Below are 26,389 nucleotides of genomic sequence, written 5' to 3' on the forward strand. Positions count from 1 at the left end.
TCCAGCCCAGGATGGGGGGCCCTGGGTCGTGGCCACCCCTCAAGCTGGGGCCGGGGGGCGGGGCTGGCAGCCCCCAGCCGGACTCTAGACACTTGTGACTTTGGTTTTGGTTTTTTTATTAATTCAAATGGTTTATTTATACAGATATCTAATAAAACAAAGCTGAGGCCTCCCCGGCTGACGCACGGCTGGGGCAGGGGAGGGGGTGGGGGAGTGCAGGGTGGGACAGGGGACCTGCTGCCCTGGTGCTACCAGCAAATGTGGTGTAAAAGCAGCTGCCTGGGTGCTAGGGCTGCCCAGGGGCTCTGGTTCCCCACTATTGTATGGAGCATCCCTGGAGGGGGTGGCACCCTGCCCCACCAGCGCCCCAGGGGGATGGGGGTCTGCATCCCCCACTGTCCCCAGCCCCTTCAGCTCTTGCTGGGTTCCTCATCCTCCAGTGGGACCTCCTGGCTCTGCTGCTTCATCTCCGCTCTGCAAGGGATGGACACCATTGCTGGATGGATGCAGCACTGGAAGCAGAGCCAGCGTGGAGGGGACCCCCGTGCCCCCTACCTGTGGATCCTGCGCTGGGCCTCGGCACGCACGTAGGGTGGCAGTGTGGCGAGAGGGCCCTGCAAGAGAGGGGCTGTGGGGATGGGGACCCCCATCCCTGAGGAGAGCCACTCTGCTGCACCCCAAAAGCCTTACCAGTTCCTTGAAGGTGAGGCGGCAGCCGTAGCACAGCAGCGGGATGAAGGCAGCTCTGCTCTCAGCCCTGCGGGGACAGGGACCCTCAGCAGTGCCAGGGTGGTGACCCCGGTGCCGGCACAGCATCCCCCCTGCCCATGTGCTCACCCCGCTGCTGGGGTGTCCTGGCAGCACCCGTTCTCCACTGGCTCTGGCTCTTCTATGATCAGTGTGGGCTCCAGGGCCAACTCTTCCTCTGCAAGAGCCGGAGCACAGGGGTGCTACTGGGGGCTGCACGGCTGCCCCCCCCCCCCCAAATCCCCTGAGCCCCCACCCTACTCACCCCCAGCGATGTCCAGGGCACACAGGCACAGCAGGCAGCGCTGGGACTCGCTGCTCGCCTTGGCTGGAGCTGGGCTCAGCTTCTCACCCGTCCTGCAGCCAACGCAGCAGGGTGAGGGGGTGCCCCCCACTAACCCCCCCACCATTGTGCCCCTGCACAGGGGATGCTGTACCGATAGACGGTGCTGATGGTGGAGGGGAAATCCTCCTGCAGCCCCAGGAGGAAGCGCTCAATCACGCGGTGGATGCTGGGCTTCTCCCGGCGCTGGGGGAGCAAGCAGAGAGGGCAAAAGGCAGGATGAGAGTGGTCCCATCCCTGGCATGGGGATGCGCAGCTCGGGACCCCCCCCCGCATGGGACAGGAGATGCCCCTACCTTGGTGGAGAGGGGTGGCATGATGACGGTGGGGACATCGAAGAAGTGGTTGTAGAAGGCGATCTCCTTGGCCATGTACTCCCGCATGGGTCGCACCACCATCACGTCACCATGGCGGTTGTCCATGAAGCCCTACAGGTACATGGCTGCTGGGGGACCGCGCCACCACCAAGCCACAGACTGCCAATCCCCTCACTCGGTTGCATTGCGTCACCCCTCTGGGTGACGATGGCTGTCTTCAGCTTGGGGACAGGGCGCCAGTACGCTGCTCACCGTGTCAACAGCAAGGAAGGCACCACGACCCAGCGCCAGGTTAGTGAGGAGTTTGATGGCCACACGGGTACAGCTCTCGCCTGTCATCACCTTGGCATAGCCCCTGGTCCGGGCCGTCTGCAGGATGAGATGGATCCTGGGGGACAAGGTGACACCGGCTCAGAGCCACCGTGCCATGCCCAGTGCCGGCGCTGGGCAGGGTCGGTCCCTTACCGCAGCATCTGCAGCAGCTCCTCTCTTGCTGTCGACGTCTCCACAGCCTCAAAGAGCTGCAGCAGCTCCTGGGTGCGGGCAGCAGCAGGCAGGCGGGGGGAGGGGTGGGGACCCCCCTGGCATGTCCTGAGTGCTGAGGCTGTCCCCGTCCCCCTCCTGCCTCTGCTGCTGGATGAAGCCCTCCACAGCCTCCTTGTAGGAGGTGCTGGGCTTGCTGGACCCCTCTGGCCCCGGCTGCAAGATGGATGGAGGCAGCTCCAGCGCCTGCGGGCAGATGGATACCAGGGGTGGTCAGGCATGTCCCCCCTGTCCCAGTGTGTCCCCCCCCTGCCACCCCATACCTGCTCCAGGTGGACCAGGTGGTAGGGGAAGCCGGTCGCCTGCAGCAGGGTCTCCATGCGGGCCAGGCTCTGCTCCCGCTGCGCCACACTCTGCCCACGCACCGCTCCCTCTGCAAGGGCAGCGCCGCGCTGAGGAGAGGGCACCCACCCCATCCCCAGGGCGAGGGGGACACTCCAGGGTGCCAGAGCCTCACTGGGCTCGGTGGCAGCCCCCAGCCCTGGCATGGAGCCCGTGCTGGGAGCGGGCAGTGGGGCAGGGAACGGGCATGGGGCTGGGGGCTGGGCTGATCCTCACCATCAACGTAGATGATGCCGGGGACGAAGCGGAGCCTCTTGGCCGTCTCCCGGCTGAGCCCCTGGCAGAGGCGCAGGGTGAGGGGGGTGGGTGAGTCGGGCCCACCCAGACCCCCCCATCACCCCTATCTCACCTCCTGGACCTGACGGAGCATGGCACTGGAGGCCGCCCCCCCTGACAGCGCCAGCAGCACCTGCGGGGACATGAGGGATGGTCACTGGCCCTGGTGGCACCACCCAGGTCACCCCCCCTGCCCCCTGTGTCCCCCCCACCCGGTACCTTCTCTCCCGGGAAGATGACGCGGTTCTTGCCCAGCATTGCACGGAACTTGTGCACAAAGTACTCACGGAAGCAGCCGCTGCGGGGACACAGGGACACGGCCCTGACCCATGGCACGTTCCATGGCCCCATCCCCCATGTCCCTGAGCCCCCTGTCTCCAAGCCTTGATGTCCCTGAGACTCCGTGTCCCCAAGCCACAATATTCCTGTGCTCTGCTGTGCTCAAGCCCCCTGTCTCCATGCACCGCTGTCTGTCCCCAAGCCTTGATGTGTGTGAGACCCAGCGTCCCCAAGCCCCGTGTCCCCAAGCCTTGATGTCACAGACACTCAATGTCCCCGAGAACCGTGTCCCCAAGCCCCAATGTCCCAGAGACCCAATGTCCCCAAGCCCCATGTTCCCAAGACCCAATGTCCCCAAGACCCGTGTCTCCAAGCCTTGACGTCCCCAAGCCCCAATGTCCCTGAGACCTGTGTTCCCAAGCCCCAATGTCCCAGACGCTGTGTCCCCAAGCCCTGATGTTCCAGACATCCAATGTCCCCAAGCCCCATGTCCCCGAGATCCGTGTCCCCAAGACCCAATGTCCCCAAACCCCGATGGCCCAGAGACCGAATGTCCTAGAGACCCAATGTTGCCAAGCCCATGTCCCAGACGCTCCGTGTCCCCACACCCCGATGTCCCCAAGCCCTGTGTCCCCACACCCCATGTCCCCACACAGGGCAGCCCGTGTCCCGTCCCGGTCCCTCACCGGCAGAAGGCATCCCCGACGCGGATGACGAGGGCGGCCGAGCCCAGCCCGCACTTCACGCAGGGCCGCGGGTAGCTGCGGGGGCACGGGCGGTCACCGGGCAGCACCGGGGCACCGGATCCCCACCCAGCCCGGGGCGGTATCGACAGGGGGCGGCGGTCCCGGTCCCCGGGGCAGTACCGGGAGATACCGGAGGGGACACCGGGGTAGCACTGCAGGGGGATCAGAGGTGGCAACGAGGGGCTGCCCAGGGGGGTACCGGAGGGCTAACGGGGGCGGTACCGGGAGGGTACCGAGGGCAGTGCCAGGGACAGCTCGGGGGGTACCGAAGCCATAGCGGGGACAGCACCGGCGAGCTATCAGGGCGGTACCGGGGGTTACCGAAGGTAAGACAGGGGTGGTAACTGGGGCAGTACCAGGGACAGCTCAGGGGAGTACCGAACCGATACTGGGGACGGCACCGGGGAGCCATCGGGGCGGTACCGGGGGTTACCGAAGGTAGCACGGGGGCGGCACATGGCGCATCCCCGAGGGACCACCCCGGGCGCCGTGTCGGGCTCCCACCTGTGTCCCGGTACGCGGCGGCGCCGTGCCGATGCCGTGTCCGCCCCGCACCCCGCATCGTCCCCCGCCGCCTCGCACATGCCGGTCCCGTCCCGTCCCGCTCCGCTTCCGGCGCGCGCCGATGACGTCACGCACGCGGTGACATCGGGCACCGCCCCGCCGCCGCCATGTTCCGGAGCCTGCTGGTGGCGGCGGCGCAGCGGCCCCAGGCCCCGGGCGGGTCCCCCCGGCCGCCCCCCGCCTCCGGCCCCGCCGCCGAGGCGCTGGAGGCGCAGTTCAGCTGCCCCATCTGCCTGGAGGTCTTCCACCGCGCCGTCGGCATCGCGGGCTGCGGGCACACGTGAGCCGGGGCTCGGGGCGGGGGCGGCGGGGACCCCCCTCCTGGCCCGGGCCCCGGGGCCGGACCCGCACCGGCATCCCTCTGCCCTGTGACCCCAGCCGCTACCGGGGCCCCTGTCGGGCACCCATCTCGCCCCCGGGCCGGTACCGGTACCCGCCCCTCAGCTGACGCCTGGGCCCCCTCCCAGCCTGGTTGTGGGGACCCCGATTCTTTCCCCTCCCTTCAGCCCGGTACCGGGACCCCCCCATCTCCGCACCGCGGCCCGGTACTGGGGCCCCCAGCCTGAACCCCCTTGGCCTCCATCCCTGCTGCTGGGCCCTGGGACCCCCTTCCCACCCCGGGCTGCTCCATCAGCACCAGGCACCATGTTCCCGTCCCAAACCCCCTTCCGTGCCCGGGGAGCTGCGTGCTGCCCTGTCCCCCTGCCCGGACCCGGTGTGGGGGACACCCAAGGGTCCCTCCTCGCTGAGCACCCCGACCCCAGCCCCCTCTGCGCCCAGGTCTGGCTCCTGCCCCAGGGTCCCCCCCACTAGACTGTGCTCTCAGCGCGCTGGCAGTTGCTGGCTGGGGTCTCACCTGGGTGGGAATGCTTCCCTGGGTGCCATGCCCCGTGCCCGGGGAGGGGCTGCCCGAAGCGCTGCCATGCGGACCTGGGGTTTGCTTGTCACCCCAGTGTTTTGGTGGCACCTTGGCCCCCTTTCACGCCTGCTTTCTGGGACGGCATGGCCGCCTGCTGAGGTTGTGGCTTTGCTTGGTGCCCCAGTGTGGTCTCGCTCTTCCTCCCCCCTCCCCAGCTTGTTTGGGTCTGGGGGCACTTCACAGGGCTGATGCCAGGGAGCTGGGGCGTGGGGCACTGTGACCCCCTCGCACGCTGTGCAGCGGCTTAGCAGCGTTTCGTTCCCCCGCCCTGGGTGCGGTGGGCTGGGTGGGCAGGCGGAGGGGACGGGGGTGCTGTGACTGTGGGGACCGAGCCCCTCTGCCTCGCACCTGGGAGCGCCTTCCCGCGCTTCCTCCGCTGCTTCGATTTCTCACCTGCGCTCCTGCAGGCGTAAGGACCTTGAAGGGAGGTGAGCCGGGCTCTTAACGCGCTCGCTCGCTTTGTTCCTGCGTGGCCTGGATGCTCAGCGCTGGGTTTTGTTCAGTTCCATTCAAATCCGCTCCCGGCTGTGGATCTTGGAGCAGCGGCCGTGCAGGGGAGCTCCTTCAGGGCTTGGGCTGTGCCTGGCCTCCCGCACCCTCACCCACACTTCCAGTTCTCCCAGTGGGGATGCTGATCCCCGGGTTTTGGGCCTGCCCTGCAGCCTGGGGTGCACAGGAGCCCCTGGGAGTGGATGTGCTCTGGGGCTGGGGTCCTGCTTTTCTCCCCCCTCATCCTCCTGGGCTAGGACACTGCTGGACTGCTCAGTGCCACTCTCTGTGTCCCCAGGTTTTGCGGGGAGTGCCTGCAGCCCTGCCTGCAAGTACCATCCCCACTCTGCCCACTCTGCCGCATGCCCTTCGACCCCAAGAAGGTGGAGAAGGCTTCCAGTGTGGAGAAACAGCTTTCGTCCTACAAGGCTCCCTGCAGGGGCTGCAGCAAGAAGGTAAAGCTCACAGGGGAAGGCTGCCTGTCCCCGTCCCACTGCCAATCCTGCAGCCGTGGCACCGGGGGAGGAAGGTTGCTTGCTGACTGTGGTTTGGTTTGTGGAGTCCCCTGTTCAGCAGGTCCCCAACCTGTGCCTGTGAGGTGTGGTGTCCCCTGCATGTCACGGCTGCTGCTGTGAGCCGGGCGAGCGGGGCTGTGCAGAGATGAAGGTGCTCTCTCCTAGCTGCCTTTGTCAGCAGACCGGAGCTATTATTAGACAGTGGGGACCTTCAAAAGCAGGCTGAGGTTTTCCTGCAACACGGGAGAGGCTGAGGCAAACCAGCTCTGCTGCTGCTCCTAATAAGGGTAAGGATTTAGCTCTTGCTTAAGGTGCTGTGATCCCAATGGCCGTGGGGAAGCTGAACCAGCAGCATGGCCTGGGCCAGCCTGGGGCGAGTCTGGTCTGGGACGCTTCAGGGACCAGTTGTAAAGCTGTGATTCATGGTGTGCCTCCGCTTATGCGCTTTCTGGCTTCCGTTAACTCTGGGGATCTTCTTGTAACTCTCTGGCTGTGGCCCAGGAATGATCCTGTATGGTGTCAGAGTGGTTTGGGGTTTCTGCCTGTCAGCAGTTCCTCCTTTGCTAAGGAAAACAGAGCTATTGCTACAATAACACAGCCTGGGTGGCTTGTGTGTGACCTCTGCGGGTATGTGCAGCAAGCATGCAGCCCCATATCTCTGTCCTGCAAGGAAGGAAAGGCTGGTGCAGCGTTTCCACGCTGGTGTGGGTCACCCTGCACAGACCAGTGTTTGCTCTGATGTCAGTTGATCAAAACTGAGCTGTAGCGGAGGCTCTAGTGCTGTTTGGAAGGTGTTCCTGCAGCCTCTGGGAACATTTCTTCTTATTTTCCAGGTGACCCTCGCGAAAATGCGCTCTCACGTCTCGTCCTGTGCGAAGGTGCAGGAGCAGATGGCCAACTGCCCCAAGTTCGTTCCAGTTGTCCCCACATCCCAGCCTATTCCTAGGTACAGTTGCTTGTCGGGCAGGGAAATGTGTTCATCCTTGCAGGCTGCACTGTCACATCCCCTCCCTTACAAGCCCTAAAATCCGAGCGTGTGTTTTACTTTCCCCTGGGCAATCACAGGGGGAAACGTCAGCACCTTTTCCCTCCTGGCATCTGCACTGCCCTGTGTTTCAGAGCGTGGTGTGAGAGGAAGGACCGACCAAACCAGGGTGGTTCAGCCTGTGGCTAGGGTGGGAACGGGCTGGTCTAGTTTCTGCTGCGGATGGGTATCACAAGGCTGAGCAGGGGATGGCTGGGTTAGTTTGGAAGGAGTTGATCCAGTCCCTTCCCAGGGGATCTGAGCTTGTCCTTGCTCTCTTCAGCAATATTCCAAATCGCTCAACGTTTGTGTGCCCGTACTGCGGGGCCCGGAACCTGGACCAGCAGGAGCTGGTGAAGCACTGCATGGAGAACCACCGCAATGACCCCAACAAAGTGGTGAGTGACACCAGGGTGCTGGGATGGGCTGGTTCTGCATGGGGTAACTCCTGGAAATGCAAATACACCATAGTCGATGCTGCTGCATCTGAGGCCACCAGCATGCAGAGTTGCTGCTGCATGTGAAAGTTCAGCTGTGTTTCTAGCTGGTTTAGTTTGTTTAAGTCCCTTTGATGGGAGGTGGGGACCTGCCTCTGTTTGCTTTGTTAGAGACTCTCTGGAATGAGCTGCCTCTCTCCCCCTGTGTCTGCAACCTGGGTGGTGCTGGATTTCCTCTCCCCATCCATGCTGGGTTGCCTGAGGTGGGGAACTTGCAGTTCCAGCACTGTCTCGGAGGCGCTCAGATGTGCGTGTAACTTGTCAGTAAGCTAAAAGCAGCCTGGGCCATGTGCCAGAGGCTCTGTGCAGCAAGGGATCTGCTCGGGGGACTGAGGGATCCCCTATTTAGCACATCCTCTGCAGATCACTCTGTCAGAAAGAGAGGGAACACTACTCTCCTCTCCAGGGGACAGAAGCGGAGGGGTCTGTGGTCATAGTTGTCCTTTGTCCCTGCCCACTGCAGGTGTGCCCCGTCTGCTCAGCCATGCCCTGGGGGGATCCCAGCTACAAGAGTGCCAACTTCCTCCAGCACCTCCTCCACAGGCACAAATTCTCCTACGACACCTTCGTGGTGAGTACAGCCCTGAGCCAAAACAGGGTCACCTTCCCCGTGTCCCGTGCCGAGCAGCAGGGAGATGAAACCAGGTCTTCCCTTCCTGTGCTGGGAGCAGCCTGTCCTGCTGTGCAGCCCCTTGGGAGGGGAAGGGGACAGATCCTCCTTTGGGCTTTGTGGGAGGCATGTGGCACACACGTAGCCCCACTCAGGACACCCCCGTGGGCGTGGGGCTGGACTCCCCACCTGCCCTGGGGGGTGCTCGAGCTGGTTGCCATCAGACACGCCAGGAAAATGTCTCTGAAGGCGAGGGAAATGTTACAGCTCTCCGTGAAGATGGGTTGTTTCCTCTGTGTGCTCCATTAAACTCTTCCCCTGAGGAATTACAACACAAAAGCCCGTTTCTTTAAGGCTTCACAAGTAGTGGGAGGGGAGCAGCCCAGCCTCAGGGCTTGGGGGGGCCTGGCTGCTGCACGTGGGGGGCATCTGTAGCCTGCTCTCATGGAGTCGCTGACCCCTCCTGTGTGGGGGTGAGAGTGTGTTCACCCAGCCTGTGCTGCGGGGCCTGAGGGGAGGTTTCATTAGCATCCTTTTAGTGCAGGGCTGTTAGGTTTCAGGCAGAGGAACCTCTGAATATTTACAGAGATATATCCGCACTTAAGGAGCTATTGCTCTGTTGCATAAACCTGAACTGGAATGCTGGAGGAGCCTGTGGTCTGGCTAGAAAGATTTGCCCTTTGGCTGCAGCTTCTCATGCGGGCATGTTTCATCCCTGCCTGCTGCCAGGTCTAAGAGCAGAGCCGACATTGGCAGGTTCCAGGCAGGAGGAGGGCCGTGGGCGCAGAGGACGCTCCAAAGAGCACAGTGTCCCTGGGACCTGCCTCCCGGAGGAGATGGAGGCTTGTGGCCTCACTGGCACGATGAGGAGCAGAAAGGGCTCCTTGCTGTGGTGGTCCCCTGTGCTTGTTGAAGGAGAGAGACTGTGTGGCCCAGCTGTGCCAACTCTCCTGACCACCCCTCTCTCTTTGTGGTTTGTTTTTTTTGGTTGTTTTTTTTTTTTTTTTTTTTTAGGACTACAACATCGATGAGGAGGCAGCACTGCAGGCTGCCCTGGCGCTGTCACTCTCTGAGAACTGAGGGTGACTGCAGAGCATTGGTTTGGACCCTCCTCATCACCCCGTCTCCTTTTGCACACTCAGCCTTCCTGCTGGGAAGGCACAGAGCTCGTCAACTGTCCGGCACCCCTGGAGACCCGCTGCCGCCTCTCTTCCCTCTCCTCTCTGGGCAAATCCCACCTTGTTTAAGAAGGTGGAGTCTCTTTAGCGTCACACTGGACTGGTGAGTGAGCAGAGACATCCCGCTCTGGGAGGAGAGAGGAGTTGACACTGAAGGGCTGGGATTGTTCCTTGGTTAGGCATTTCATATCCGTATACGGAGTATATACCTGTGTCCAGATCTATTTATTAGTAGATGCTTTTTGGCACCGTTTGTCTTCATGCTCTCTGTTGCAGTTGAATAGGTACGTAAAACTATGATGCATTTTATGCACAAATGCCCTGGCTTGAAACTGTGATCATCCACATCCTTTCCAAAAAGGAAGAAAACGGCACGGAGCATCTTTTTTTAGACTCTACAAGGCTCTTTCCAGAGATGTTGGTCTGTCCCGTCCCGCATGCTGCAGGCAGGAGCTGCCTCCTTTGCCTGCTCCTTGCCAGGCCAGGCTGAATCCCAGGGCGAGACGGTTGCCCTGGTGTGCCCCGTGACAACAGGGGATTTGGAGGAGTCCATGGGGATGGCACCCAGCATCCCGTGAAACTCTCACCTTCCTCGTTTTGTACCGGTTCTTGTGATACTGAGTTCTTGCATTTTTCTACATTAATTGGCGTGATGCCTTTTCCACATTTTATAGAGCGGGAACAGAAGCTGTTACTCTTCACACTGCAATATCCGTCACCAGGGACAAGAATATTTTTATGAAACATTATTAAGAAAGTATATTTTTAAAAAAAAACCACAAAACAAACCAAACAAACGTGCTGTGGATTTGAAATCAGGTGGGAAGCAGGAGCCGGACCCCAGGCTGGCGGGTAGAACTCTCAGGGGGCCACGGCAAGCACATGGGTGTCCTCTTTGGTTATTTCTGGGCCGTTTCCTTCCCTTGTTGGCGTGTTTCTCTGCAGGTGGGTGGTGATGGAGGAGAGGCCGGGTCAGAGCAGCACCTTGTCAGCTGGAGGAGTGGGTGCCGAGCAGCTCACCGGGCTGCCTTTTTGAGGAGCAGCCCCGCTCGTGTTCTCCAACAGCTGTTTGGCCAGCTGTGCTCTCTGGGCTGCTGCCCCTCGCCCGGCTGTGTGGTCTGGCTTGGGACGGCTCTCCCTTGCAGGCAGAGCTCTGGCAGTGCCGGCTGTGGCCGCGGGCAGCACGTAGCCTGGAGCGGTGGTTCTCTGCCCTGAGGGAGGCAGGCACGTGGGTTGTGGTGGGTTGTGGCGTGCTGCACTTGGTGCAAAGCAGCTGAGTTGTGTCTGGGCGACGGTGTGCGGGAGGGATGTCTGCCCATGCAGGATCCCGTCCTCAACGCTGAGCATCTTGTCCCCCTGAAATAGGGGATTGCATCTCTCTTTCCCAGATCTGTCCCTGGGAATAGGGCACATCTGGGCAGATGTTCCGAGAGGTGCCCCCTGGTCCCTTTCCTCTTTGCCCTGCCTGCTGCTGGTGGAGTTTGCTCTGCTGGGCTGGGAGAGGGTGGAAGGGAGATCTGCACCAGGCCGTGGGTGGGCCGCTGCCAGCCTGAGCGTGGCCCCCCGCCCTGTGCAGCACAAGTCCCATCCCATCTGAAGGGTCCTCACTGGTGCTGGGGGAGAGGAGCTTTGTGCTGGGACCGTGCTACCCTTTGGGATCAGCTCAAGGCTCACCGAGGAGCTGTGTGGGGGTGGTGATGCATGGTACCTGCAGACCTCCAGGTTTTGCAGAGAAGAGGTGTAGGAGAGCCATCCTCTGTGTGCCCCTACTCGGAGAAGTGCCCTTTTGTGATTTGTCTGAGACTTGGCTCCAGCTCTGCTCTAGCAATACAGTCTTGTTTTTTACTTTTGATTTAAATAGTATGGGGTGGCTCTGTGGGCTGTGCGCCCCTCTGTGCCGCCAGCAGCCCTACGAGGAGCGTGCAGAGACCATCTGCTCCCCTGGCAGAGGGCAGGGAAAGGGCTGGAGCTGCTCCACTCCCCTGCCTCAAGCTGGGCTAGTGAGGAGGGACGGGGTCTTCTCTTCCCAGCAACAGCATTGCTGGCACCTGCCCAGCCCGGGGGACGTTCCTGGTGGGATGGAGAGCACTGGCATCTCCCAAAATGGACCCAGGAGGATTTCCCTGTCCCGTCCTCAGCTGGGACCCTCAGGTCCTGGTGCAGCCTCCACCAGAGCTCTCGCTTGCAGGGAGCTCCCTGCCTCTGGGACAGCACTATTAACCTCTTTGTCTCCTTCCTTCTTTCCTTCTCTTCCTTTTTGCCCCACCACGCCAGAGCAGGGGCAGCAACAGCTGCTTTTGTAAAGCACTTTTAAGGCCCAGGCTGTGAGGGCACAGGCAGGCGCTGTGCTGACGGGCAGCTCCTGTCTCTCCCCACTTTGTTCGGGGTCGGATCCGGCTCTGCCCGCTGCCAGCCGGGCTGTGCCAGGGATCCCACCGCGCCGCCGGCTGTGCTCGTCAGCGTCTTACCCGCAACTTTTTGCATAACTAGAACTTTTCACGAAACGAGCTGTTTTTTGAAGAAGAATAAAATCGATTACGTTATTTGTAGCGAACCATTTTTCTCAATAAAGGCAGTTTCATCCATGGGTGGCCTCCTTCTGCCACGGCTCCGGGCTGTGGGACATTGCTAGGGGTGGGTGCCCCCCCCACCCCCCCCCCCCCACCCCCCGGTGTATCTGGGTTGCTCCTTCCCCAAACACAGGGCTCATCTCTACAGCTGCTGCTGCAGAGTTTGGCGATGCTGTTTCATTGCCCTGGGCTCCCCCAGCCCAAGCACTTCACAACCTGCTGTCCCAGTGCCGCATGTTGCCAAACTGGCTGGGCGCTGGTGTGCTGCTGGGGGGGATCCCCTGCCCCACCCCCACCCCCCAGCTGCATATGCCACTGCTGGCAGCCAGGCCCTGACACATGGCACTGTGTGCTGTCCCCAAAGCCTGGTGTTTTTTCTCTGGGTGTCCCTGGGAGGTGTCCTGGCTCTGAGCCTGCGTGGGGCTGTCGGGGTTCCACAAGGACACAGGCTGTACCCAAAGGAACCGATCCTGGGAGCAGCTGCTGGTGTCCCCTTGGAGGGTTACAGGGCTTCACCCTTGTCCTGGTGCTGGCCAGAGCGTGCTTCTGTCCCCAGGTTTTGGGGATACAACGGCCGGGGCTGATGGCATTGAGGAACAGTCTTACCTGCTCCCTGGCCCTCCTCAAACAGCCCCTGCCAGGCTTTCTGGGGCTGGGAGGGCACCGCGGTAGAGGGGACAGGCATGTGGCCATACAGCCAGTGGGGTGGCTGGGGGGGTCCCCGTGACCTGAGCTGCCAGCTCTGTCCTGCCCCAGCTGGGTGCCAAGGGGGGGCCACGGCAGGTGCGAGCCAGACTGGCTGGGCAGGGGGATGCTGTGGGCAGCGGGAGCCCGACTGTGGAGCATGTGAGGTGACGGTGCTGGGGGACAGGGCTGTCCCCCAGGCTGTCCCTTGCACCTGCAGCGGGGCGTGCTGGCAGCCAAGGCCAGCCCTCGGGCAGCGGTTGGCCCCAGGGCTCCCCGGGGGCTGCCCATGCTAATGAGCCCCGGGGCCTTATAGCACCCGCTGGCACCTGTGGGGACACGGTGCAGGGACACAGCCCTGCCTGGCCTGCCTGTCACCCTGCCTGCCCGGCCATGCCCCGCTCCTTCCTGGTGAAGAAGCCCTCCAGCACCCGCGTCCCCAACTACAGCCAGCTGGACACCCGCGCTCGCGGTAAGGCCATGCGACACCGTGGGCACCCCGGGACCCCCTGGACCCCTGGCTCCCACTGCCACCCAGTGCCCACCCATCTGCAGGGGACCAGGGCACCCCTGGCTGATCTCAGGGTGATGCTCTGTGCCACAATGCTGGGGGAGCGTCCCTGGTTCCGTGCCCCCCGCCCTCAGCCCCATCCTGGGTGGCAGCTGGTGCTGGTGACAGTGCCAGAGGTGGGGGGGAATTGGGATCACCCGGGGGCTTCCCAGGGACCGTCCCCTCCAGCACGCCCCTATCCAACCCACCCCTGTGGGGGTCTCTGTGCTGCTGGGGGGCGCTTGCCAGCGTGGTGCGTGCGTGTGCGCTCCCCCGGCCATGCTGCCGCAGGGGATGCCCAGGTTTTGGGGTGCACCCAGCCCGGAGGAGCTGGCACCCAGACTCGGGCTGGGCTCTAGCTGGTGCTGGGAGTGTCTGAGATCTGAGACTCCCCTTTTTGGGGACAAAGGGCCGGTTTTGCTCTGTTCTGCAGTGGGTGCGTTGGTGCTGCCATACAGAAGGGTGGGAGCAGAGGGGGGACCTGGTGCAGATGAGCCCCCACCAAGTGTGTGACGCCCAGGGGGGCTCCAGGGACCAGGCGGGCAGCCCGGCTGCCGTCCCTTGGCCCTTAACCCCGCTCTCTCCTCCTGCAGAGCTCAGCGGCTTGTGTGACTGCGGGGGGTTGCTTGCCCCCAGCTACCGCCAGCCCCCTGCGCCCCCCACTCCTCCTCGCCCACAGGACCACGGCCACCTCCTTGCCTGCTTCTCCCTCCCACTGCCCCCCAATGCCAAGGCTCCCCCTGTCCCAACGGGCACCCGCAGCCAGGGCACCCCCCTGAAGGACACTCAGACCCTCAACCTACCCCCGCGGCGGGGGCCACACCAGCGGAGCTTCAGCTGCCGGCACTGCGCCCAGGCGTACGCCAGCCTGGGCACCCTGAAGATGCACATCCGCACCCACACCCTGCCCTGCCTCTGCCGCCTCTGCGGCAAAGCCTTCTCCCGGCCCTGGCTGCTGCAGGGCCACATCCGCACCCACACAGGTAAGGATGGGACCCCCAGCTGCTGCTGGCCCTGCCGGCACTTCTGCTTTTTGGGAACGATTAGCGCAAAAAATGTTTTGCGCATTTGCCACAGCTTGGCATTGCTTGCTCTCCGGGAGGGACCTGCTTGGGGTGGGCACAGCTGAGGATCCTGGTGCTGGGGTGGTGGCACGCACAGTAAGCCCCGGGAGAGACCCCACGGCAGGTCCCACTGTGGTATCACCCACTGGGAAGGCACCGATGGGTTCTGGGGCCTCCTGGGTAGCGCCAAGGGTCGGGGAGAGGCATGGGGAAAGGTGATGCATGGGAGGGGATGGGGCACGGAGGGTCAGGAGGAAGCCGGGGTACAGGGGTGCCCTGACCACGTGTCCTGCAGGGGAGAAGCCCTACGCCTGCCCCCACTGCAGCCGAGCCTTCGCCGACCGCTCCAACCTCCGTGCCCACCTCCAGACCCACTTGGACGTCAAGAAGTACCGGTGCCACGCCTGTGCCAGGACCTTCTCCCGCATGTCGCTGCTGGCCCGGCACGAGGAGGGGGGATGCTGTGGGGCATCCTGAGCTGCCCACCACACACAGCTGCCCCAGGGAGGGCAGAGAGCCCCGCGCTGTGCCGTGCCGCACCGTGTCGTGCCATGGTGTGCCACGCTGCACTGTGTCGTGCCATGCCATGTTGCACCATGCCGTGCTGCACCATGCTGTACTGCACTGTGCCGTGCCATGCTGGTGCAACACCCCAAGAAGGGACATGAGAGTGTCGTCACACAGGACTGCCTGGACTTTCGCAGCAGGTCACCGAAGCCCCATGGCTGCTGCCCAGTGGCTCTGGTGCTGGGGGACACGGTGCCTTGCCTGCTCCCCTGCTGCTCTTGGGGAGGTTTCTTACCCCTCACATTGCAGGAGACATTAAAAGCGGAGCTGAGCACCGCAGGCATGAGCAGAGCACACGTGCCTTATTGCTGCCGGGGCTGTCCCTGCGCAGCCAGCATCGTGTCCTGCCAGCCCTGGGGCAGGATCGGACCGGAGCCTGACTGCCACCCCTTCTGCGTGTTTTGTAGAGCATCCTCCTCCCTCTCCTGCATCCCTGCAGCTCCCTACCCTGAGAACGGGGACAACACTGCCGGGGGACCGCGCAGGGCCCCTGCCTGGCCTCATGCCCCAAAAAAATGGATCTGGTGGACGTTTGGGCTCGGGGCTGCGTGGCCCCAGTGTGGTGCTGGGCACTGGCCTGGCCAAATAGCACTGGGATGGCAGAGATGGCAGGTACAAGGACACCCCGCAAGTGACCCTGAGCATCTTCGTGGCGTGGTGAGACTCAGGGTGACGGCGGTGGGACCACCCTGCTGCAGGGGTCCCGGCACCCTCTCCACAGTCCTGTGGTGGCGGGGACAGGGCTGTCCCTGCCGGTGTCACCACGGCTGCTGGGGCTTGGCTTGGGTGGGTGCCAGAGGAAGCCGCCGCGTGCACCCCGTGCTATTTGCAGCTCTGCCCGGCTAAATCGGGCCCCGCACCTGTGCCGGCAGCGGGGGGAAAGAATCCCACACCCCAAAATAGCCGCATGCCAGCCCTTCCCCTCCCACCCATGGAAAATGCTTATAAATACCCCGGGGGGTGGAGGGGCACAGCTGGGGAGCCCCCCCCCAAGGGGATCCTTTGCTATGCAGGGGGGCAGGCAGGGGGATGCTCCTTTCATCCCTCCATTTTTTTATTCAGGGTGGGATAGGACCTGTGCCCCTCACCTGCTGGTGGTGACACTGTGGGAGGGGACCGTGCCCCCCAGCACCACGGTGTCACCCACGTGCCTGGCGTGTGCCCCCCCCCCCCGCCCCTGGGCACCCAGATTTGTGGGATGTTTTCCACTGTGAGTGACTGGAGGATAAAAATATCCCGGGGGGACACACACACAGGCGGGGGGGGGCAGCCGGGGGTGCCCAGGGGGCTGGGATGGGGCCTGAGGGTGTGCTGGGGGGCACTGGGAGCACTGGAGGCTCTGGGGCTGCGGGGGACGGGGAGCACTGAAAGGATGCCGAGGGCAATGGGAGCACTGGAGGGGCACAGGGGTATTGGGGTACTGGGCATAATGGGAGCTGCAAAGGCACTGGGAGCACTGACGACAGTGGGGTACTGAAGACTCTGGGAGCACTGGGAGGGTACTGGGGACACTGGGGCAGCGCTAAGGTAACTGGGAGAACAGGTGCATTGGGGATATGGGGGATATAGAGGTCACAGAAAGCACTGGGATAACACCGGAGTGCTGGGGTGTTGGGGGCAGAGGGGTGTTGGGGAGTGCTGGACTGATACTAAGGTATTGGGGTACTGGGCATACTGGGAGCACTGGGGGCTGCAAAGGCACTGGGAGCACTGGAGGCAGTAGGATAACTGGGAGCCCTGATGGCTCTGGGAGCTCTGAGGCATTACTGGGCATGCTGGGGCAGTGCTGTGGTAACTGGAAATGGTGCACTGGGGTTCTAGGCATACTGGGAGCACTGCAGGGACACTGGGGCAGCGCTGGGGTAACTGGGAGCACTGGTGCATTGGGGGCACAGGGGATATGGAGATCACGGGGAGCACTGGGGTTACACCGGAGCACTGGGATGTTGAGGGCAGAGGCGTGCTGGGGAGCACTGGGAGCACTGGGCGCTCGGGGCCACCGGGTGACCGCCGTCCCACCACTCCCCCAGGGCGCATGCGCAGCTCCTTCGCGACTCGAAGATGGCGCCGCGGCGTGCCCGTCCCTGCGCCGCCAGGGGGCGGGGCGAGGCGGCACCGCCCCGTGGTCCGATCGCTGCCATTGGGCGCCGAGAGCCGGGCGCCGCGGCGCCGGCCAATGGCGAGGCGGCAACCCGCCACGGGCCACCATCACGTGTGTAGCTCGGGGGCGGGACCTGAGGCCGCCCGGCCGCGGCCGGGAGCGTCCCGGTAGCGGCGGCAGCGCGATGGCGGAGGAGCGGCCGCTCGTCCTGGTGACCTGCACGGCCCCCGTCAACATCGCCGTCATCAAGTACTGTGAGTGCAGCCCGGCGCCGGTGGGCGCTTGCCGGCTGGGGGCGAGCGGGGAGGCCGGGCTGGCCAGGGCCGTGCCGGGCCTTGCAGTGCGGTGCGGTGCGGTGCCGTGCCGTGCCGTGCCGTGCCCAGCAGTGCGGTGCCGTGCCGTGCCGTGCCGTGCCGTGCCCAGCAGTGCCGTGCCGTGCCGTGTTGTGCCATGCTGTGCCATGCCCAGCAGCGCCGTGCCACGCTCTGTTGCACCGTGCCATGCTGTGCCATGCCGCGCTGCAGTGCCAAACCAACCTATGACAAGCCGTGCCATGCTGTGCCGTGCCCAGCAGTGCCATGCCGAGCTGTGCCAAGCCATGCTATGACAAGCTGTGCTGAGCCGAGCCGTGCCGTGCCACATGGTGCTGTGCTGTGCCAAGCTGTGCCGTGCTGTGCTCTCTTTTGCAGGGGGCAAGCGGGACAATGACCTCATCCTGCCCATCAACTCCTCCCTGAGCGTGACGCTGCACCAGGACCAGGTTGCTGTGGGGTCAGGGTCAGGGTCAAGGTCAGGCCCCTCTGCCACCAGCCCGTGCCTGTGGGGTGCTGAGCCCCCCACCCATCGCACTCACCCCGCTCTCCCTGGCAGCTGAAGACCACCACCACAGCTGCCGCCAGCCGGGACTTCACAGAGGACCGACTGTGGCTGAACGGGGAGGAGGCCGACGTGGGGCACCCCCGGGTGCAGGCCTGCCTGCGGGAGGGTGAGTGTCCCCCACCCCGGGCACCGCAGGGGGGCTGGGCGGGGTGTCCCCCGTTCCGCCCCCCCACCTGGCTCCTGTCCCCTGGCAGTGCGGCGCCTGGCCCGTAAGCGCCGGGGCGGCAGCGCCGAGGACACGGCCCCGCTCAGCCTCTCCTACAAAATCCACATCGCCACCGAGAACAACTTCCCCACCGCCGCCGGCCTGGCGTCCTCCGCTGCCGGCTACGCCTGCCTGGGTGGGTGAGCGGGGAGCGTGGGGCACTGGGCGGGGGTGGCCGGGGTGTCCCCCTGCTGCTGACCCCCTCCCCTGCCCGCAGTGTCGGCGCTGGCGCGGCTGTACGGCGTGGAGGGCGAGCTGTCGGAGGTGGCACGGCGTGGCTCGGGCAGCGCCTGCCGCAGCATGATGGGCGGCTTCGTGCAGTGGCAGCGGGGCGAGCGGCTCGACGGCAGGGACAGCCTCGCCCACCAAGTAGCCCCCGAGACGCACTGGCCGGAGCTCAGGGTTCTCATCTTGGTGGTGAGGGACTAGGGTCGGGGGGAATGGCTGCACCCCCTCCCACCCCACCCTGCCAGGCTGGGTGGGATTTGGGGAAGGGGTGCTGGGAGCACCCCAACCCCTTGTGAGTGCAGCGCTGGGTGCTCAGGGGCTGCCTCTCGCCGGGGTTGGGGGCTCGGGGCAGGGGTTGTGTCCTACTGCCTGTGCCCCTCCCCAGGTCAGCGGGGAGAAGAAGCAGGTGGGCAGCACGGCGGGGATGCAGACCAGCGTGGACACCAGCCCTTTGCTGAAGGTATGGGGGGCAGTGGGCCCGATCCTGCCCAGGGCGGCTGCCTGCCCCCTGCCCACAGGCAGGGCTTGGGGTCCCAGTTCCCTTGGACGGGGGGGCATTTCTCCATGCTGGCAGGCACTGAGGGAGGCGGGGCGGGGGTCTTGCTTCTGTGGTGCCACCTGCGTAAAAGCCCAAAGGGTTATGATGCCTTGGGTGTCACCGAATTGGGGTGACTGTGACCCACCCGCTACGACAGCACCGGGCAGAGGTGGTGGTGCCAGAACGCCTGGCCCTGATGATGCGGCACATCCGTGAGCGGGACTTCGAGGGCTTCGGGCAGCTCACCATGCAGGACAGCAACCAGTTCCACGCCACCTGCCTCGACACCTTCCCTCCCATCTTCTACCTCAACGACCTCTCGCGGCACATCATTGCGCTGGCACACCGCTTCAACACCCACCATGGACACACCAAGGTACCAGCCGGCCCCGCGGGGCTCCTGGTTTGCTGGGTGCTGTGGTCCCTCACCATGGCCCCCCCGCATCCCACCACAGGTAGCCTACACCTTTGACGCTGGCCCCAACGCCGTCATCTTCACGCTGGCTGACACCGTGGCTGAGTTTGTGGAGGTGGTGAGGCACAGCTTCCCCCCCGCCACCAACGGGGACCAGTAAGAGCAATCCCATCTCTTACTGGGGGGCGGCGGGATGGCAGGGGCTGTGAGCAGAGGGGCAGGGACTGAGCTCCTGGCTGTGCCGCAGGTTTGTGCGGGGGCTGCCTGTCGGCTTGGCCTCGCTGCCGGAGGAGCTGCTCACGGCCGTGGTGACTGAGCCGGTGCCGGGGGCTGTCCGGTACATCCTGCACACCAAGGTATGGGGCTGGGGGGGGGCTGGGGGGTGTGGGGCAGGGGGACCCATCTGCCCGGCCTCTGCGGTGATGCTCTGCCCCCGTCCTCATCACCAGGGGGATGCACAGGGCCCCATCCCTGTCCCCAGGGGGTTTGTGGGGGACCCCATCTCTGTCCCCTGGTGGGGGTGTGTGGGACCCCATCCCCAGGGTTGCACAGAGCCCCATCCCTGTCCCTGGTGGAGGTGTGGGACCCCATCCCTGTCCCCAGGGTTGCACAGGACCCCCATCCCTGTCCCCAGAGGTGCACAGGACCTCACCCCCATCCCTGTCCCCAGGGGGGTATATGGGACCCCATCCCCAGGGGGGTGTACAGAACCCTATCCCTAGGCGTGTTCCCACAACCCATGGGCTGGTCTTTCAGGTTCTGTGGGGCCCAGAGCTGCCCCGCAGCCCTGAGGCAGGGGGTCCCTGGTGCCAGAATCTGGCCCATGCTGCCTCTAACCCATCTCCTGCCCCACAGCCCGGCCCCGGTCCCCAGCTTGTGGATGACCCCAGCCAGCACCTCCTGGGAGTGGACGGGCTGCCCCGCTGCCGTGCCTGAGCCCGAGGACACTGCCAGGGATGGCCGTGATGCGCCGGCGTGGGGGGCTCTGCCAGTGCTACCTGGGGGGCTCAGCGCTGAGTCGGGCCTGGTGCAAGGCTGTCCCCAGCCCTGGGGCAGGATGTGACCCCCGGGGCTGGTTTTTACTGTTCTGTAAGGAAATAGAGGGTTTCTGGCTGCAGCGCTGTTTCGGCGTGTACGGGCTCCATGGGTGCTGCTGGGTGGGGGACATCACCAGCCAAAAGCAGGGGGCAGGAGATGGGGCTGGCCCTGCTGGGACTGATCCTGCCCACCTGCACAGCCCCTGTCCCCCCATGTCCGTTGTGGGCTGCTGCTTCCGTCCCCTGTCGCTCCAGTTGTCCCTTGTGGGGCTGATCCTGTAGCCCTGCACAGGCCTTGTCCCCCTACATGGCCCCTGTCCCCCCACCATATCCATTGTGGGGCTGCTTCTGTCCTCTGTCCCCCGAGTTGTCCCTCCCTGCATAGTCCCTGTCCCCCCACATGGCCCCTGTCCCTTGCAGGACTGATCTTGTCCCCGATCCCTCCGTGTCCCTTGCGGGGCTGGTCCTGTCGCCGCACGGCCCCTGTGCCCCCGAGCCTGGCCCTGGTCTGGTGCCGTGTCCCTGTGTGGGCGGGGCTTGCGGGAGGGGGCGGGCCCTACGGGAGGGGGCGTGGTTGAATAGTCTTCCGGGTCTGGCCGAACCGAATCGGGCCGAGCGGAGCCGAAGGGACTCGGGCGGCGCCATGGGGCAGATCGAGTGGGCCATGTGGGCTAACGAGCAGGCGCTGGCGGCCGGGCTCAGTGAGTGCGGGGGTCCGGGGGTGGGTGGGGGGTGCTGGGTACTGGGGACCTGGGTGCTGCACAGGGTGCCGAGCGCCTCCGCTTCGCGCAGCGCCCCCGGCCCGGCCGTGGGGGTCCCCGAGGCAGCCCGTGTCCCCAGGCTGCAGGGAGGGAGCGGCGGCTCGCGGGGGCTGAGCCCGGGGGTCCCGCAGGCACGGTCCTGCTCGAGGGGGTGGCAGCCCCGGGGGGGTCCGGTCCCGCCGGCCGGGGGGCGCTGAGGGCGGCCGGGACGTGCCGGCCCCGCTGGGGGTGCCAGGGCTAGAGGCTCCGCTTCCTCTTTCTCGTCTTCCTCTTTCTCTTTCCTTTTCTCTTCCCTTTCCTCCTCCTCTTCCTCCTCCTCTTCCTTTTCTTCCTCCTCTCCCCCGTCTCCGCCCAGGTTTCCTGTCCCCGCCGGGCAGCCGGAGGGGACCACAGCTCCGTGGCTGGAGCTGACGCGTGGCCACGGGGGCAGAAACCTCCCCCAGGCTTGAGCCCCCCCATCCTGGACCCCCCCAGCACACCCCAGCCTGGACCCCCCAGCACTCTCCAGCCTGGAGGCCCCCATTTCCCTTCCCTGAACCCAAGGGGTCCCACACAGCATCTCCCCAGCGCCCCGCACATCGGGTGATAACCCTGGGTTTGGGGGGGCTGTATTGCGGGCTGGGGGGCTGTGCCCTGGCTCGGGGGGCTGTATTACTGGGCAGGGACCCCAGCATCCTGCTGTGTCCCCACAGTCATGCTGACAGGTGGCATCGTGGCCGTGGCAGGGCAGTTCAAGGACTGGTACTTTGCGGCGTATGCCATGTATCCTTGTGGAGAGGATGCCCAGGGCTGGGAAAAACCAGGGGAAACCCCTGTCCCGATGAGGATGGAGGACGTGGGTGGGGGGAGACACCCTCCTTCTCCCCAGTCCGGGTGTAAACCCCTCCTTCCCTGCCCCAAAGAGCCCATTTTTGGGTGAGGGGTGTGACTAGGGACTAATCTTGGCCCCGAGCGCCTCTTTCCTTGACCCCCCGCAGCGCAGCAGGTGCCTTGGTCTGCCTGCTCGAGTACCCCAGGAGCAAGCGGAAAAAAGGCTCCACCATGGAGAGGTGGTAAGTGGTGTGTCCTCCTCCCTCACCCCTGGGACTTGGGGGTCCTGGAACCCCCCCAGACACAGGGACGTGGCTCTGAGGGTGGGAGCAGTGGGGCTGGAGCACGGCTGGATCCCACAGATAGGTTCCTTGGGGTGTCCCATGCAGGGACAGTGCAGAGATGAGGGTTCTTGGGGCTGGGTGTCCCCCCTGGGGTGGGGGTGGCCTCTCTGACCTCCCCAGTGTTGCTCTGCAGCGGCCAGAAGTACATGACAGCGGTGGTGAAGGTGTTTGGGCCCCTCACAAGGAATTACTACATCCGAGCCATCCTGCACGCCGCGTAAGTGGGGTGGGAGGTCAGGGCTGAGGTGCAGCCCCCCCAGCCCCCTCCTGACCCCCAGTCTCTCGCACAGCCTGGCTGTCCCTGCTGGTTTCCTCCTCTCCACCATCCTGGGCACCGTCTGCTTGGGCATCGCGAGCGGCATCTACCTGCTGGTGAGTGCAGAGTGGCTTTGGAGGGGTTTTTGGGGGGCTGGAGGCTCTGCCGGGGGAGAGCCCCCCCTCAATGGTCACCATGGCTTTGCAGGCGGCGGTGCGTGGGGAGGAGTGGAGACCCATTGAGCAGAAGCCCCCAGAGCGGCTGCACATTGGGGACACCATCAAGCAGCCACCCAGCAACCCTCCGCCCCGGCCCCCCGCCGATGCCCGCAAGAAGCAGCCGGTGGAGGTGGGGGGGCAGGTGAACCCCATCCCTGTTGAGGCTGAGTAACGGAGGGGGGGGGCGCCTCCTGTCACTGCTGCACCGCTCGTGCTCCTGCTTCCCAGATGCACCCCAGCCCCTCGTGGGGAAACTGGGGTGCCTGGCTCCTGGGGATCCCCAAGTCCTCAGGGCTCCCCAGCTCCTTGGTGGGTCCCCAGCTCCTGGGGATGCCCGAATCCTTGGGGATCATCAGTTCCCCCTGGGCTCCCCAAGGAATCCCTAAGTGCCCAGGAATTCTCAGCTCCCTGTGAGGTTTGCAGCTCCTGGGAATCCCCAAATCCCAAGGGATGCTCAGCTCCTCAGGGGCTTCTCCAGCTTCCAGGGGCTCCCCAGCTCCTGAGAATCCCCAAATCCTTGGGGATGCTCAGCTCCCTGTGGGGTTTCCAGCTTCCAGGGGTTCCCCAGCTCCTGGGGGTGCTCAGCTCCCTGTGAGGTTGTCAGCTGCCAGGGGATCCCCAAATCCCCGGGGATGCTCAGCTCCTCAGGGGCATCTCCAGCCTCCAGGGGCTCCCCAGCTCCTGGGGATTCCCAAATCCCCAAGGATGCTCAGCTCCCTGCTCTCCAAGCAGTCCCCAGTTCCCTGAGGTCTCCCCAAATCCCTGGGGAACACCAGCTCTCCAGGAAATGCCCAGCCCCCCCGAGGGGTCCCCAAGCCCCGCAGCCCTGTGGGGTGGGATCAGGCAGCTCTGCTCCCTGCACCAGCTCTCACTGTTTTTTTTGTCACTTCTGCGGTTGCTGTTGCAATAAAAAGTGGGAAAGGCACCAGCTGCCCCTGCCTGCCACTTCCCAGGGGGGCTGCAGCTGCTGGGGCTGAGCTGGGGCCAATTTTAAGGACAAACAGTGCGATTATGGGCAAACTTTGTGGTGCAGCTGCAAACTTTGTGGTGCAGCTGCAGTTGGCATGGGGACGTGCAGGGCTGTGTCCCTTTTTTGTGGGGGACAGGGAGGTGTCCTCAGGGGGCATGTGGCATGGGGGCCCCACAGTCCTGCACGTGTACCCCCCTTCCCCCCTCCCCAAAAATCTTCTGTGGACCCAGTGGTGGGGTGAAGCAGGGGGTGGTGGGGGTGGTGTGTGAACCTGCACTGCAGCTGCACAGCAACTCCCAGAGGTGCCCCCAAAGCCGGGGGGAGACCCCCCCCATGGCAGGGTGGGTGGGTATTTCACTCCTTGCTTGCGGGTGCTGGGGGTGCCCAGGTGTGATGTGAGACCATGCGCTGCTTGGTGGTGACAAACCCCTGACCCTCTTGGGGCACCAGCAGCTGCTCTGTGCCCCTGCCCCCCCCACTCCCACCATAAACCCTGGTCTGGCACCCATGGGTGCCGGCAGGGCACGTGGGTGGCCCCAGCAGGTGGCGCTGGGCCCGTGGAACGTGGGTGCCCGGGAGCCAGAGCCATGGGAAAGGTGTGGGTGGTGGGATGCTGTGGGTGTGGGGCTGGTCCCCTCCCCGGGGCTGGGGTTGTGGGATGCCCCCCTGCCCGGCCACCCTCTCCATCACCCCCCAGTTCATCCTGCCCTGCCGCACTGGGTGCACTGGTACTTTACCTGTCGTGCTGGGGCCAAGAGATGCCCCACAGCTGAGCATCACCCCACGGGACACCCATGGATGTGCCCTTGGCCCCATCCCACACCTCTTTGCCCCATTGCGCTGACATCCTCACACCCCACCCCCCCACCCCCCGCCCCCAACTGGGGAAAAAGAACAAGGACCGTGCTGGGGGGGTTGGCCTTTATTTGCAGGCTGCACGCTGCCAGCTTTAAATAGCACATATAGAGGAGACAATAAATAGCTTTGCGGGGGGAATAAATAACCGGCGAGCCCCCAAGCAGGGCTCGCAGGATCTGGCTGCGGGGCCATGGGCACCACGGGCTGATGCTGGACCCGGAGTTGCAGCCTTGGCAGGGGAGGTCAGCAATAAATACGGGTTAAAAAAATAATCCTCCGGCAGCAAGGCTCATAAATAAATCATAAATAACAAGGTGAGGGTTTGGGGGCGGAGGGGGGCCGCGTGTGTGCTCTAAAACAAGCACGGGTCGGGATGGATGCAGTGACACAGTCACGCTATGGGGCTCCACGGGAGCAGGGGGGGCTCAGCGCCCGGTGCGGGGCAGGACGCAGGTGCAGCCCACCGGCACCCTGATGTAGTCTACCTCGAAGGTGACGAGGCCAAGGCCGGTGGGACGTGGGCAGGGCTTGCGCCGCAGGACCATCATGGTCTGGTGGATGGCCACCGAGTTGAGTGACGTCGTCTCCCGACCTGTCTTGACATCCACGCAACCACTGCAGAGGCACTCGGCGAAGGCCAGCTTGCGCGGGTAGCGGTTCTCGTCCTCGTCGATGCTGCGGGTGAGTTACGGGGCATGGTCAGCAAGCCCCTTCCCCTGTGTCCCCATCACCCCCCCGGTCCCCATCACCCCCAAGTCACCCTGCACTGGGCAGGCAACGGGGATGCCCGTGGGAAAGCGCAGCTGAACGATGCTCGGGGAAACGGAGGCAGCAGCCAGTGTGGGGCCGTGGAGGGGTCCCCAGTGGGTGGCACTCACCGGTATCGCCATGGGGAGATGGAGCGCTCATTGGGCTCACTGTGGAGGCCGGTGCGGAGCTGCAGCGCGGGGCAGGCACGCTCACGGTGGCGGCGGCGGCGGCGGCGGCGGTGGCCGGGGGTCTCCTGCAAGCGCTCCAGCTGCGGCACCAGCTGCACGGGCACGTAGTGGTCCCAGCGCAGGCTGCGGCCCAGGAGGTGTGCGGGGGCTTCGCCGTCCCGCAGCTCACCCGCGCTGTAGCAGTGCACCTGGGGATGGTGCGGGGGGCCGCCGGGCCGGCGCAGGCCACAGCACAGCACCAGGGCACCCAGCAGCACCAGGGCACCGAGCCAGCCCTGCGCGAGAGCCCGGGTCAGAGGGGGCACCCGCACCCCGCACAGCACCCTCCTCGGCACCCAGCCCCGGCTCTCCTGGGGGGCAGCTGGACCCAAGGACTCCAAGGGGTCCTTGGGGTGAGCTTTTACCCCCACCCTCGGGACCCCCACACCCCTCCCCAAAAGCAGGGCTGCACCCACACATGCACCAGCACACGCATGCGCACACATGGGGTACTCGTGCATGTGGTACACACCCCTCCCCTAAAGCAGGAGCACATGTATGTGCGTGCATGTACACACAGTACTAGCACACACATATACATGGGGAATACCTGCACATACACATATATACATCTACACACAGACACATATACAGCTATACATAGACAGGGAATACCTGCACATATACACACACACATTGCTGTACATATGCAGGGGATACCCTGTACATATACACACACATATATACCCATATGTATGCGGGGGATACCTGTACATATACACACAGACACACCCCCTACCTATACATGTGCAGGGAATACCCTGCACATACACACACAGCTATACACACACAGATACTATGTGTACATACACACACACACAGAGCACACGTAACTATGCACAATCATACACACACAGGGTATCAGCACAGGCACATGCACATGTAAACATACCAGCACACATTTGTAACAGACATTAGTTCCAGTGTGTGTGCATGCATACTTGTGCATATATACAAGCACATGTATA

At 64.2% G+C, this 26,389-nt stretch overlaps 6 protein-coding genes across 7 annotated transcripts; 4 read left to right on the forward strand and 2 right to left on the reverse strand.

Annotated features, from left to right (window-relative positions):
* Positions 1-99: 99 nt before the first annotated feature.
* CTU2 (cytosolic thiouridylase subunit 2) lies at positions 100-4,204 on the reverse strand. The gene is given in 16 exon segments (XM_055818663.1): positions 100-474; positions 556-614; positions 691-757; positions 838-925; positions 1,013-1,104; positions 1,185-1,276; positions 1,387-1,518; positions 1,660-1,795; positions 1,873-1,976; positions 1,978-2,136; positions 2,214-2,323; positions 2,509-2,569; positions 2,642-2,701; positions 2,788-2,866; positions 3,534-3,608; positions 4,098-4,204. Coding segments are annotated over 16 exon segments (1,458 nt in total). The 5' UTR covers positions 4,178-4,204; the 3' UTR covers positions 100-410.
* A 42-nt stretch (positions 4,205-4,246) lies between these two features.
* Positions 4,247-11,974, forward strand: RNF166 (ring finger protein 166). Of its 2 annotated transcripts, XM_055818864.1 has the most exons (6): positions 4,247-4,437; positions 5,864-6,020; positions 6,914-7,026; positions 7,388-7,502; positions 8,065-8,172; positions 9,226-11,974. In XM_055818864.1, exons 1-6 carry the CDS (start codon positions 4,265-4,267, stop codon positions 9,289-9,291), a joined length of 732 nt encoding a protein of 243 aa, XP_055674839.1. In that variant the 5' UTR covers positions 4,247-4,264; the 3' UTR covers positions 9,292-11,974. The 2 variants fall into 2 exon arrangements, with proteins under 2 accessions (XP_055674839.1, XP_055674840.1); XM_055818865.1 differs by lacking the exon at positions 4,247-4,437 and having other exon boundaries at positions 4,453-6,367.
* Positions 11,975-13,000: 1,026 nt separating this feature from the next.
* Positions 13,001-15,110, forward strand: SNAI3 (snail family transcriptional repressor 3). The gene is made up of 3 exons (XM_013297668.3): positions 13,001-13,115; positions 13,787-14,176; positions 14,553-15,110. Exons 1-3 carry the CDS (start codon positions 13,037-13,039, stop codon positions 14,732-14,734), a joined length of 651 nt encoding a protein of 216 aa, XP_013153122.2. The 5' UTR covers positions 13,001-13,036; the 3' UTR covers positions 14,735-15,110.
* Positions 15,111-17,032: 1,922 nt separating this feature from the next.
* MVD (mevalonate diphosphate decarboxylase) lies at positions 17,033-20,307 on the forward strand. Its single transcript, XM_055818866.1, has 10 exons — positions 17,033-17,179; positions 17,615-17,685; positions 17,796-17,910; positions 17,999-18,145; positions 18,227-18,426; positions 18,623-18,697; positions 18,933-19,151; positions 19,231-19,346; positions 19,438-19,546; positions 20,046-20,307. The coding sequence occupies exons 1-10, from the start codon at positions 17,110-17,112 to the stop codon at positions 20,124-20,126; spliced, it is 1,203 nt and encodes a 400-aa protein (XP_055674841.1). The 5' UTR covers positions 17,033-17,109; the 3' UTR covers positions 20,127-20,307.
* A 466-nt stretch (positions 20,308-20,773) lies between these two features.
* Positions 20,774-23,541, forward strand: LOC101915504 (cytochrome b-245 light chain). The gene is made up of 6 exons (XM_027783950.2): positions 20,774-20,928; positions 21,681-21,750; positions 21,966-22,040; positions 22,276-22,359; positions 22,433-22,514; positions 22,606-23,541. The coding sequence occupies exons 1-6, from the start codon at positions 20,871-20,873 to the stop codon at positions 22,786-22,788; spliced, it is 552 nt and encodes a 183-aa protein (XP_027639751.1). The 5' UTR covers positions 20,774-20,870; the 3' UTR covers positions 22,789-23,541.
* Positions 23,542-24,334: 793 nt separating this feature from the next.
* Positions 24,335-25,882, reverse strand: IL17C (interleukin 17C). Its single transcript, XM_027783949.2, has 2 exons — positions 25,323-25,882; positions 24,335-25,119 (listed from the first exon to the last, which is right to left on the reverse strand). The coding sequence occupies exons 1-2, from the start codon at positions 25,880-25,882 to the stop codon at positions 24,870-24,872; spliced, it is 810 nt and encodes a 269-aa protein (XP_027639750.2). The 3' UTR covers positions 24,335-24,869.
* Positions 25,883-26,389: the final 507 nt, after the last annotated feature.

Source organism: Falco peregrinus, chromosome 14, assembly GCF_023634155.1.
Source record: "Falco peregrinus isolate bFalPer1 chromosome 14, bFalPer1.pri, whole genome shotgun sequence".
Classification (NCBI taxonomy): Eukaryota; Metazoa; Chordata; class Aves; order Falconiformes; family Falconidae; genus Falco; species Falco peregrinus.